Below are 13,883 nucleotides of genomic sequence, written 5' to 3'. Positions count from 1 at the left end.
GGCGCTGAGCCAGAGAGCAGGACAGGCTTCGGTTGCTTCCTCCCTCCCCTTCTCTCATTTGTGTCCTTGATCCCCGATCCCAGCAGCATTCACCGAAGGCGAAGAAAGCCGCCAATTTTTTTTTAAAAAAATTCTTTGCGGCCTGGTACAGAGTGCTCCACGGACCGGTACCGGTCCGCAGCCCGGTGGTTGAGGACCCCTGACTTATAGGACATATGGACCCATTAAGAAAGATTTGAGAGTTGAGTGTTAAGGTTTACATTTTAATTCATACTCATTTCTCAATAAAAATGTTTTAGAATATTTAAAGGCCATACCATATAAGCAAGTCGGGAGCCTGTTGATCTCCAGATGTGAAAGTCCTAACATTCTTAATTATTGGCTGTGTTTATTGAGATTGATCAGAGTTTGAATCCAACAACATCTGCAGGCCAATGTTACAGGAGTCCATAAATTATGTTTAGGCCCATTAACCAAATATTTCCAGCTGTCATCAAGAACACAATACTACTCCCTCTAAACACATGCAGTGTTTTACCTTTCTCATCCAAATAGTATAAACTAGCCTTTCTCATATCTTCTTTTGGTAATGGTTTTGCTATTAATATGTTTAATTTTGTGCCTCCTCTGGTTTTCATTTTTCTCTTGCTAGGACAATTGTATATTTTTCACCAAGTTAATACAGTCTTTTTGGAACTCTCTGAGAGTCATCTAGAAATATTAGCCTTTAGTTCACATCCTACAATGATACATCTTGTAGTTCTTTTTAATTTGTATATAAATGTGTGGTTTTCATGTTACTTTTTGAGTATAATGCCCTATATTTTTAAGAACCTAAAAGCTTTTTGCTACTAACCATACCAGCAGTTCATAACCTTTTGCTAAAATAATAAAGTCTTAAATATGGTTTGGTGGAGAGTCTGGTAATACTAAGAGAGAAGTCCATGAGTTTGTTTCCAAAAGGTTATATGTTGTTAACCATAGTAATAGAGATGAAGTCCTTTGCTTCATAATGAATCAAAATATGGAATGAAAAATTAATGTTTCTGTGGGGTTACATTATCATTTGCATGATGAACAACAAAGTCTTCCTTCCATCTATTGGTATCATTTCTGATATTTGTAGTGCTTGCTGTATAGTATCACATCTGTTCAGGAATAACAGGCTGGTAATTGCAGCATTTAATCTAACACAATAAGAGGCTTGCTGATTTAGATTATTATGTACAAAATTGCCTAGTTTGACAGAGCTGATATCAAAGCATATTGGCTAGGAAATTAAAATATCAATCAGCAAATCCTCAATTTGAATTTCACCACTCTAATAATTTACTAGATAGACTTTCTGAGAGTATATATAACAAAGGGTTAATGATAGCATTAGCCTACCTTACAGAATATTATATAAAGTTGTTATAAGGATTACAGACGGTAAAAGCCATTTACCAAAAGTCTAAAAAGGAAAGTCGTTTATCTTGGCTGACAAGAATGCTCAAAGAGGGAAGTTGCTGCAGCAAATGAATGTCTTCCTAAAAGTGCTGCATAAACCCAAGAGATAGGTCTTTGCAATCACCAATATACCCACATAAGCTACCAGCATCTGCACAAAACACTTACTCTCCCACCCTGATTTTTTTATAGTCAGGACATCCAACGTGACCTTTATTTAGGTTTCTATCGTGGCTTCTGTTCTTCAATTGGCAAACTCTTCCTCTTTCTTCTTAATAATCACCCATATCCTTGCCTGCATGTTATTCAGACAACAGGCAAAAAATAAAAGAAAATAATAAATGATGACGCCACATACAACAGGCATCATATAAATACCACACATAGAATAGCCCAAAGCACATATTCTGCCAAAGAGAATTTCCCTAAGGATGGGCTCCAGCATGAGTCCAAAAGTTTGGAATATAAAACCTCTGGTCTTGCTGACCAACCCAGATTGGATCCTGCACATATACTCACTTTTGTTAATAATGAAGGGTACATAATATTTTGCATTTTCGTAGGCACAATATAATCAATCAACTGTTACCTTCAATTCTACAGGCTATGAGAGCAGTCAAGAGACACCAGCAAGCCCCTTACTGCTACAAAACCCTAATTGACTATATACTTGAAAAGCATAGGCTAACTGATTTGGCTTGCTTCTTTAAAAATCTCACATAATTGAACCTGGTTCATTGTGACTTCATAAAGACATCCATGTAATCTTTCTTTCAACTTCCAGAGTAGTCTGCATTCAAGTACTGGCCAGGGGTCTCTTATTCGAGTACTAATCAGACCCAACATTTTGTTCCATGGATGGCCAGCTGCAGTTTCTAGAAAAATGCTTATAACTTCATTGGGAAAAAAAATGTGTTTTTAGCATGAAAAAGAGCCAAAAGAGTGCATTGGAATATCTGCAAGAAATACCACTTGCCTACAAGCAAAAATTGGTAGGAATAGAAAATGAAGACACTCAAGTGCTCAAGTGTAGAATTCAAACGGACTAACAACTGCCACAATGAATCCTGGACTTATCAATTGTGATAAGACAAAAAGACTGGATAGTGGGCACTGTAATATCTGAAGAAAGTAGAAGAGAAAAAAATGGAGATAAACACTGTAAAACAACTGTGGCAAAAAGATGGTAGCAACAATGATGGTTGCCTTGGGTGCAATTCAAAAACATATGGCGCTCACTTGAACATCTTGACAAAATCCCCATCAGTCAATTACAAAAGGCAGCTTTCCTTAGAACAGCTTACGTCCTGTGACAATATCTTTAATATCATTAAACAATGTCGCCCTATCCCAGTCCTTGGGACGGACTTGATAGATGGACAAAAATGCCAAATCCAGTCTAAATATCTGGCTGACTGTGTGATCAACCATAGTAATTTGGTTGGTTGTCTACCTGGTGTCAGCGTTCCAGGGAAAATCTATTCCTGTCAGTAACTCCAAGACACACGTCATCTCAAAGTACTTTTATTAGAACAGCACCTGGCACATACTGTGGAAGTCCAGAACTAAAACTTCCCGGCTTCTCCACAAAGTCCCAACCTACAAACCACCCCCTTTTTCTTCATCACTACATCACATGCACCAATCCTAAAGTAAGTTCTAATTCTTTCTGCGCAATACTCTGTAACCTTCAACTATCAAAATATTTTGTCTACTAAGAGCTACTCAATTAACATCAGCCACTTTCTCCAACTATGTGGCAGTGATGTGGTAGCTGACACCTGGGACGGATGGAGTTATATGGATCATGAGTGGGGAGGAAATTTGTGTGGGGATGAGGTGGTGGCAGAACAGGAGACTGCCAAATGTTCCACAAATTATGTTTTTGCCCTCATAGGAGGGAAAAAAGATTCCTTTACCCCCTAGCAAAGATTAGGGTGGGGTAAAAGAAGACACTGTATTTGGTATATGTGTCTGTATGTATAGGAGGCTTGGATGAAGATGATGCATATGTGAGAAAACTGAGAATGTGTGTTTTGTATACTTTATTTGCTTATCCTCACATGGTTATTGTATACATGAAAGGCTGTCCTGGCAATTAAAGCATTTTCAGCTACAAAAATTTTGCCTAATTCATTTCTTTTTTTATCCTTTCTCTTTCTGAAGAAAAAGGAAGATTTGATTATTACCTTATGAGTCTCGACTCCTGATGAATGTATCTTTTCTTTTGTGTATACTGAGAGTATTTACACCAAGACAAATTCTTTGTGTGTCCAATCACACTTGGCCAATAAAGTATTCTATTCTATTCTGTTCTGTTCTGTTCTGTTCTGTTCTGTCTGCTCTGCTCTGCTCTGTTCTTTCTATTCTATTCTGTTCTGTTCTGTTCTGTTCTGTTCTGTTCTGTTCTGTTCTATTCTATTCTATTCTATTCTATTCTATTCTATTCTATTCTATTCTGTTCTGTTCTGTTCTGTTCTATTTTATTCTATTCTATTCTATTCTATTATCTGGGTGGGCTCTTTATCATGACAAAATTTATTTTCTTCATTTTCCAGGTACAAAATTGCTTCCCTTTAAAAAAAAACTTTTATTTTCCTCTCTCAGCACTGTTCTTCTGAAATCAGTACCTATTGCTTCTCATTTTTCATTCTAAGAATCTCTTCTTATCAAATAAGTCAGTGATTTCTACCACTTCTTCAAATTACACAAAAGAAAGAAAAAAAAAAAAAAGAAATGTTGAAAATGTTTACTCTGTTAGTTGACTGTTTACGCTGAAGAACCAAAGTGAAGGTTCTTCTGCAGTCTTCTCCATAACTTCCTGTAGCCTAACTTGCAACGGTTTTTTTTTTTTTACTCTTCTTTACAAATGGGAGAAAACAGATTTTTGCATATTAGTTATTTCTTTCTTTGGGAATGAAGGAGGCAGCATCTTTTTTATTTATAGTTTTGAAAACAGATGTTACTGGGTTTTTTCTAGAGGTTATCAAGGAAGTTAAAAAGTTTAATAACTTTTAGGAAACAACATGAAAACTGTACAGCATAATCTTTTTTTACACTGTTATATTTTATTGCAGTGTAAATTAGTCCACCTACAGGTTCTTTCTATGTGGATTGGTTGGGTTCATGAGAAATGGTGGTACTAAGGAGAGTAGGCAGCAATCCAGCATATTTTATAGCCCACAGGCAGGAATTTACCATGGCCAGAATTAAGGACATTGCAAATGGTGGGATATCTCTAAGTTCAGTGGGATGTGCAAGGAGTATGCCTGGAAGGGCAGCAAGGAAATGCATGGAAATGGCACAAATAAAAGTAAGGGGGTTCTTGGAATCTGTTCTAGGAAAGGACAATGCGGTTGTATGTATGGCAGATAAGATACAAATGGACATTTAATCTTTATCACTAAACAAGTTTCCAGTTGCTAGGGAATCTTGGACAAAGAAGAACAGAAAATTCAAGAGATTTTACCTTATATATTAAGTGAAGACTGGAAGATAAAACATGCCTGGGGGATATAATCAATTAGGCAACATTTACTAAAATGAATCAAATGAGTTAATTAAAAGGTTCTTCAAATTCTCCACCTAGGCTCTCCCCACACTTTTAAATACAATATTTTAGAATAATGAATTAGATTCTTGTTTGGCATTATTTACAAAACTTGGGAAATATAGTTATTATTTATTTATAAAATATAAAATGTATAGGCTGCCCATCTCACTTCAGGGTAACTCTAGGCAGCTTAACAAATTTGAAGTTAACAAGATGAGTTACCTGTTCCTCATCTTTTCAAATTACATTAGATCACTTGAAAAAATTCTACATGTGTTGGAATATATAAATGTAGAAATTGTTCAAGTGATCTAATGTAAATTGAAAACATGACGCATAGGTAACTAATTGCCAGCACCGCTCCAGTTTTAGTACTCCAGCACCCCAAGATTTGGTAGCAAAAATGGTACTTATAATTCCTTCTTTCATAGCTGCTCTCATCCTACTAAGTGAAAAAGAAAAGGGGAAGCTATTCTGCAAAATGTTCCTATTTTTATTCTTTAACTCCTCCTAAATATTTCAAAACAACCTTACCATCTCTTGTTTGTATTGTAAATTCTAGATGAATCATGGATGTGGATGTTTTATGTCATAAATAGTTTTAGCCTGACACATAAAGTTCAAAACCCATACTTTGCTGATACTTACAGGTAGCCTGTTGTTTTTGATGTAAACTTTTGCTTGTGTATATGTGTATGTAATTTTGGATCAATGTGGTGTGTGTGAGAGAGAGTGTGTGTGTTTGTGTGTGTTGAGAAAGAGACAGACAGACAGACTAGTTTGCATCTGTAAACAGGGATGTACTAATTTTTTAAGCAGGTACCTTATTTTAAAACATATTTTTAATCAATATGGTTTCTGGGAGAGTTACACACACACACACACACACACACACACACACACACACACACACACAAATATGAGAGTCTTGCATGTATATTTATTGGGAGAGAATATTCTAGAAAAGAAAGTTGCCAAATGTAGTTGACAATGTAGGAAATACATTTTAGTTTGACTGGAAAAACTCTGAATTTGTCACTCTCTTCTAAGTGTGTTCTCTAATAGACCATGTTGTTTAGCATCAACTACACTCTGCTGTTATGATTTGATAAAGAAAACATAGGTTGAAGTATGTTTATAACTCTTAGATCGCTTTAATCACGGCTGGTCATTATAACTTGATTCCACAAGCCTAAGCTACTGCTGCTTTGTGTCACCTTAACCTCTTGCCAATTTGTCAAGGCACAAGACAAAAGCATGTAGAAAGGAATAACTTCTCAAATTAAACCATTTTGACTGCTTTTCTCTCAATTCCGCATCCCTCTTCATATATCTTGGAAATAAATTTGTTTTCAAGCTGAGTTCTTCCCTTATGTAGAGTTCTACCTGCCTGAATAACGGAGGGATTTTTTTCCTGTTATTTTTGTGGAAAGAAAAAAATAAGGAATCTGTGTGCTACAGGCATAACTACCAAGGAAATATTGAAATAATTACATTAGCAAACAAATTACTTGATCTGTTCATCAGCTAAGATACCAGGTTAGAAAACAAAAGACTCTGAACTCTAATCCTGCTTTAGGCATGAAAGCTGGCTGGGTAACTTTGGGCCAGTCACTGTCTATCAGCCCAACCTGCCTCACAAGGTTGTTGTTGAGGGAAACACATTAGGAGAAAAAAGTATTAGATATGATTGTTGCTTTGAGTTATTTATAAAAAATATATATAAAAATAAAAAATTAATAAATAAGGAATTGTTAAGTCAGCTACTGTTGGGAATTGCCAGCTGGATGAGAAGGGATTAATCGGGGAATTAGCTTATGGGGCTTTATCTGTTTTCGTTCCAAGAGAAGGCAAGCAACCTGGGGAGATTCCTGTATTACAGGCAGAATGCAATAAAGTAGGGGTCCCCAGCCTGTGGGGTCCCCAGCCAATGGGCCAGACTGTGGCCCATTGAAAACCAGGCCACATAAGCAGCAGGCAAGCCTGTGAGCTCACAAAGCTGCATTTGTGGAAGTGCTCAACCCTCTCCCACTCACGCCACCACTGTTGATCCTAAGAGCAAGAAAGGTTGGGGACTGCTACAATAAAATAGTTAGCTTGAACTCTAAACATGTGGATCTGGTTGCTTGCACCAGACAGCTATATCCCAAATAGGCAAAATATTTATTTTCGGGAAGTCATTATATCTTAAAAGGGAAACAGGGGAGTTATATATAAACATGCAACAAACTCCACTCACACTAATGCTGTTCCCTAGTTGCATAATGAAATGTCTGCAAGCAAACAAGCAAGTTCAGAGAGCACCAAGAATGTCACAGTTCAACTCTAATCTATGACATTCTCTTCTAAGACATCCAAAATATATTGCCAATTTCTTGTTCCAGCAATTTTTTTAGTATCACTAAAAAAATAGTCACTGGAAATTATAGGGAAGATTTTAAAATCTCAATACATATACAAACTTTTAAATACAAACCAATGACTTGATAGAACATTATTAATATTATTGATATACATTTTATATTGCTGTATTATTTTCATAATGTAAATTACTGAAAGACGTGCATAAGCATATTGCACATGATCCATTTGTGGTAATTTTACCTTCCAAAGAAAACATAAGAGGTAGCCCTATGAATATAAATAGAGCTAATATTAAAAACAATACTGTAGAAATATAAGCAATCTCATACTATTCTTTTTTAAATTAATCATTTCTGATATATAATATTTAAATAGACATTTGTAATATTTCATTTCTTCCCAACTGGCCTTAAAACTGGCTTTGCACAGTTACTAAGCACTGAGCTAAAAGACTCCCCTATTTAACTAAACAATTTTCATTAAAGAAACAAAAAAGGAAAGATCTGTAAAGTAATGAATGATCCTATTAGTTCCACCAGACTAAAATCATATATTCTATGTATGTGGTCTCCTCAGCCACATCTGTCATGAAACATCTTAGCCCCACAGACTGTATACCACTTATAAGACTGAGCAAATACAGATTTATCACACTCTAATGAAATGTTGAAGAAAATCATAGAAAAATATTCTGCATTTGCCACATCTAACATCAATATATTTATGTTTTACTATCCACTTCATTTACAGAGAATTTTTTTAAATAATTGTGATGCACAGTTAAGTGAACAAACTGGCTATATAATCAGAACATAATGAGTTAAACAGCTAAATATTCAGATAAGCTGTCAAACAACTTCATTATATATAAAACATAAATAATTCTTCCATCAGTTTTTATCACATATTGCTAACGTCATATTAACAACTCTATTTTGAAGTCTGCTTTAAGCCATCAACAATTCTTTCTTTAAAATATAGTATTTTGCATGTTTTTTTAGAAACAGGTTTGAAATGCAGATTCCACATGCAGATCAGTCATTTCAACTCGCGACTTTGAAAGCACACATCAATCAACTTCTGCAATTGTTCTTACAAGTTGAAAAGACTCTTTGCAGCGTAGAAAATTTTGGACACCATTTTTATATGATTAGCACAAACTAATTATTTGGAAATGTTCACATAAAATATGTTTGTAAAGTATACATTTTTAAAATTCAATTAAAATATGGATTACTTAAATATGTATTTAAGTATTTGTATAATACATATAAGTATATGTATTTTCTACTAGGATGAAGTATTTAATATTGTGAATACTGTCTTGTCAGTATTTGAGACAAGAAGGATATATTTAATGTACAAACAACCATGAAACCTTTTACTGTTCTCCATCATTCAATAATTAATGCTGGAAAAGAAATCACAGACACCCAAGTGGTTTGGCAACTGTAAGTGACAGAAGCTACGCTAAATCCTCTGTTTACACTGGGGATTAGTTGAGTAGACTATGAGCAGCAAAGAGAGCTGTCCATGGTCAAGGGAACCAGTTCCTTGTCTGCCTATAGGGCACAAGGACAAAACACGGTCCTGGTATGAAGTGACCCATAAACATATTCCAACGAAGAATTTATACAAAGCCAGTCTGCCTCACAGAAACTCCATATGACCATTAACTAGGCTGCAAGGCCTACCAGGAGGCCTAATTACAGGCCTACAGAGCCCAATAACAAAAGCTGAAGAGCTTTAGCCTAGGGATGATCTGCTTTATACTGACTTGAGAGAGTCCATATAGAGTGACAAAAAGAAAGAGGTTTAGCTTTAAAATTCTCCCAAGAGAGAGAGCATTGTAACTAAGCCTGGAAAGCCCACATGCAACATACTTTAGATAGGCTTAAACATACCACCCTCTCAGAATTAACATTCAGGAACTGCCTGCTTAACATCTGCTCAAATAGAGCACATTGGTGTGATATTGTTAAATTGTATTAAAATAATGCAATACTTATTTATTCTAGTGAAAAAATAAGTAAATAAAGTCACTCAAATATATCATGATTAGTGATAAAGTGGGACCTCTTAAGGATATAAAATTATTTCCTTCCCAGATTATTTGGTTAGTTTCTGTAGCTGAATAAAGAAATATATAAATAAAATGAAAACTATGAAGTATATTAAAAAAGGTTAAGAATGATGTAATCTGTACAAACATCATGTAATATAATTTATATAAAAGACTTTTTGAAGGCAAAAGTGAAATATATAATGGCTACATAAATATATTTCAAAAATCATTTTGAATCCAATATAAAGAGAAATACGAGACATAATATTGTTTATATATATAATACTTTAAAATATACTCTTAAAATAAAATTTAAAAATGTATTACTATTAATTAATACATTACTATTAATAGAATTTCTGAGGTTCAAATGTTTTTGCTGATCTCTCCAAAGTGCTAATAATAATTAATATAGTCAGTGTTATTTAAGAGTGCCCAATAACTGTATTGTATACCAAAAGGAGATAGATAGATAGATAGATAGATAGATAGATAGATAGATAGATAGATAGATAGATAGATAAACACACACACACCAGAGATTCAAGTTAAATTTTTATCATTAATGAAAATATGGTCTTTTAGCATCCTTCTGCATGAATGCTTTATTACAAATATACTTCATAAATAAAAATATAAATGAAAATTACAGTAATTTGATATAGTTAAAAAAGAACTTATAGAATAAATGTGGAAACATGGAAGTGAAAAGAGCAAAGTGTTAACTCCCAAAGCTTTAAAAACCACTACTGGTCATTTAATTATTAGGATGAATCCAAAAGCTATATTCCTTTTCAATATTCCAACAAATCTCACACAAAAGGCTCCCCTGATTCTTTCTTTAAGATAATTTGATATCAGGTGAAAATCTACCTCCATTTACATTGAAAGGAACAGCTTGATAATTTTCATTTTGAATAGGGTATTTTAAAAATACATAAGTTTCATGTTTTTCCTGAAAATTGTCTAGATGTTTGTTAACATGAAGCCAAAGAAAAAGAAATAATATTATTTAAAATTTTATGACACTTATTTTCTAATCACATATTTTATTCCAGAATAGGAATCTATAAATTCTAGTTTAAGGTTGTTGTTTTTTAAATAGTATTAAGTATTTTGCAAGAATCTGAAATAATCTTTAAAAATATGCATCTAATACAAATGGAAAAACAGGATATCTTAATGATTTCATCATGAGATTCAAGTTAAAAATGAATCTAAAATTAAAACAAAGATAGTCTTGACACTGGATGAAGCAAACAAAACTTTAGAATAAAATTAGAATTCAATAAAGCAAATAATGTATTGTGGATTTGACAAAGATGTTTACCTTGTACTAATTTTAGGATATTTTGGCACTGTCTTTTTTTCAAATGAATTCTTATACCTGTCTAGATACTGTAAATGCAGTAATTAATCATATAATATACTAGGGTTGACTTATTAACTATATAACAATAACAAACATAAGTAATGTGGCTGTTGAAAATCTATCTTCTTTATTTTTTTAATTAATATTTTCACTGGCTTTACTTACCAGCAGCTTCAAGGACCAATTGTAATCTAGCTTTGGCTTGTTCAGCAGCAGACTGGGGGAAAAAGGAAACAAAACAGATGATAATATATTTGTGCAAAAATTAAATGTTCAAATCTGAGTAGATTGATGTCAACATATAGTTCTCATATGTACTGTATTATGTATTAATAGGCGTATGTGATTCAGTAGTGTTCCACTTTATTCAGATTCTGGGGTCAGATTTTCTGACAATTTTTTTTGTTTCAGAATTTGAATTTCCTAAAATAATCTCCTAAAACGTAAAATATAAAAAGACAGATTTTATCATGTACATGTTTTACATACAAAAAATATAAATATAAATAAAAAAGGCAATTAAAGACATGTAAAATATGCAAATAAATGAAATAATAAATTGTTTGAATTAGTTAAACAAAATGAAGCCATTTTCCTTATATAATCCAATAAGTACATCATCCATTTCAAATCATTCAAGAGCATTCATGTCTAAAATATGAAAGTAACGTAACATATAAACTAAATTAAATCATTTGTGTTTTATATTATTGTTATTATTTTATTTTTTATCATTTGTTTTGCTGTAACTATAGTTTTTGTTTATTAAGTCCATAAAAAAACCAAATCTGTTTTGCATTACACTGTGACTACTCATTTATACTACAATAATAATATGTAATCAATTTTCCAGGTATTAACTGTCAAAGAAAAGTATTTAGAAAAAATAAGCCAAAGGTTACAATGACACTACCATTTAACTTAATAGAAACTGATGAAAACATAAATAAGTAAAGATATGATTATATTTTTGGGAAACATAGTTTAAAACTTTGATCAAGCAAAATATGACAGCAAAGTACCTCATCAAAGTACTTTTTCCTCAAACAAAGAAGTAACTATGAGAAATTTAATTTTAATATCAAAATATTTCTAATATTTCATACTGCACAAGAAATGTTGGAAGTCCATACATTATAGCAACTGAAGAAGCACATCAATACTTTTAAGTACTGTATTTCATCTGCTTAATCTCTCCACTGGTAATCCAGCAAATATATATACATATACATAACACATATATACATACATATATACATACAGACATATATACATACAGACATATAGACATACATACATACATACATACATACATACATACATACATACATACGTGTATACACACACACACACACACACACACACACACACACACACATGTATATACACACACACTTACAGCAATCAATCTGGTCTCTTTTGACCCAGTGCATATTTTACACCTTCCTATAAGAATCCCTGAAGGATAGTACTTTCAACTTTTGGTTAGTGACTGTTCATAGTTACAACTGCACTGAAAAAACTTATGACCATTTTTCATACCTAAAGCATCCCCAAGGTCACGTAATCAAAATCTGGACACTTGGTGACTGGCTCATATTTATGATATGTGATCATCTTTTGAGACCTTTTGACAAGCAAAGTCAATGGGGAAGCCAGATTCCCTTAACAACCAAGTTACTAACTTAACAACTGTAGTGATTCATTTAGCAACGGTGGCAAGGAAGGTGAAAAATGGGGGGAACCTCACTTAACTGTCTCGCTTAGCAACAGAATTTTTGATTTCAAGTGTAGTTGTAGTGAAGGACTATCTGTACTTGCCCTGGAAAAGGACTGAGACAGCATGTGTCCAGCCTGTACTACTCGTGCTGGCAGAGGAGGCAGCCCAATTATTTTGGCTGGCAGGATCCAGGAGGAGGGCCTTCTCTGTTGTTGCTCCTGCCCTCTGGAACATCTTGTCCCCATCTTGTGAAGTTGGCTCCAACCCTATCTTTTTGTAAGGACCTACAGATGTGGCTCAGCCATTTGGCTTGGGACCCCAGTGGGGGAACAGTGCAATGGAGATGGCTGATTGAGTAATAACAGATCCTACCTCCCCCCACTCCGCCCCGCCCTCCCCATGTGTTCTTAGTTTTAATGTCTGATTTTAACTTTTTATGTTTTTACATTTTACCTGTACATTTAACTAAGCTGTCCAGAGTTAAGATGGGCGGCCAATAAATGTTGTAAACAAACAAACAAACATTCAACAAATTCTATATAAGAGGCTTTTACCTAGCTATTGTTATACTAAAACTTGCCTGAAATATTAATATATCCCACACCTAATTTATTTAATAACAAAGGGGGGGGATTCATGTGTGTGTGAGAATTCTAGCCCATTACAGACCTTTGTTTAAATTCTCCTCCCAACCTCAGGCTGCAGCACAATCATATTGTTTTTGGTATGGGCAAAGGAGAAAACAGGCACTCCACAATGGCGGGAAGTAATTAGGAGGCAAATAAAAGCCATAAGTGTCAAACTGAATATATGGAAAGTATAGCCACGATCATGTAATTTTCCACTTAGTGACTGCTTTGCCTAGTAGTGGAGTGACTGGTTCCAATTAAGGTCATTAAAAAAGGACTATCTATATAATCTTCAATCCAGTAGAATCCTGTACATGCCCTACAATATTCTGCTTTAGCTTTTCTAGGTCTTTTATTTTCTTAACTCCATATCCCTAACCCTAACATATTTACTATCTTTAATTTTGTGATTCCCAATTCTTTGCTAAATCAGAATATGGTACGATGCTCTTATTTTTACATATAGTGGCCCAATTCTGTGCAGATAAACTATGAAGCCTATATGATTGATTTTATCATTGTAATTATCAATTCTAGCACCCATACAGATATTGTCTATGATGATCTATCCCTAATCTGGTATTTCAGGTCTTCCAATGGTGCACGCATTGCTACAATAAGTGATTCCCATCCATAAGTGATTCCATTGCTGCTGGTGTCCTCTGTTCTTCCTTTTTCCCTATCACCTGGGAAAACTATCTCCAGAAAGCAAAATCTTCATAATATGGCTG

General features: G+C 34.0%; 1 protein-coding gene across 4 annotated transcripts in view; it reads right to left on the bottom strand.

Annotated features, from left to right (window-relative positions):
• The window catches only part of RSRC1 (arginine and serine rich coiled-coil 1), a 150,274-nt gene that overhangs the window by 55,834 nt on the left and 80,557 nt on the right, over nt 1-13,883 (bottom strand). For all 4 annotated transcript variants that reach the window (XM_026665625.2, XM_026665634.2, XM_087965234.1 and 1 more), the window contains exon 6: nt 10,969-11,020. In XM_026665625.2, coding sequence (XP_026521410.1) covers nt 10,969-11,020 — 52 coding nt within the window. The remainder of the gene's footprint in view (nt 1-10,968; nt 11,021-13,883) is intronic.

Source organism: Notechis scutatus, chromosome 4 (assembly GCF_049901735.1).
Source record: "Notechis scutatus isolate UNSWTSFEM ecotype Mainland chromosome 4, rNotScu1.2, whole genome shotgun sequence".
NCBI lineage: Eukaryota > Metazoa > Chordata > Lepidosauria > Squamata > Elapidae > Notechis > Notechis scutatus.
Note: the sequence above shows the minus strand (reverse complement) of the source record. Positions and strands in the feature narration are given on the sequence as shown.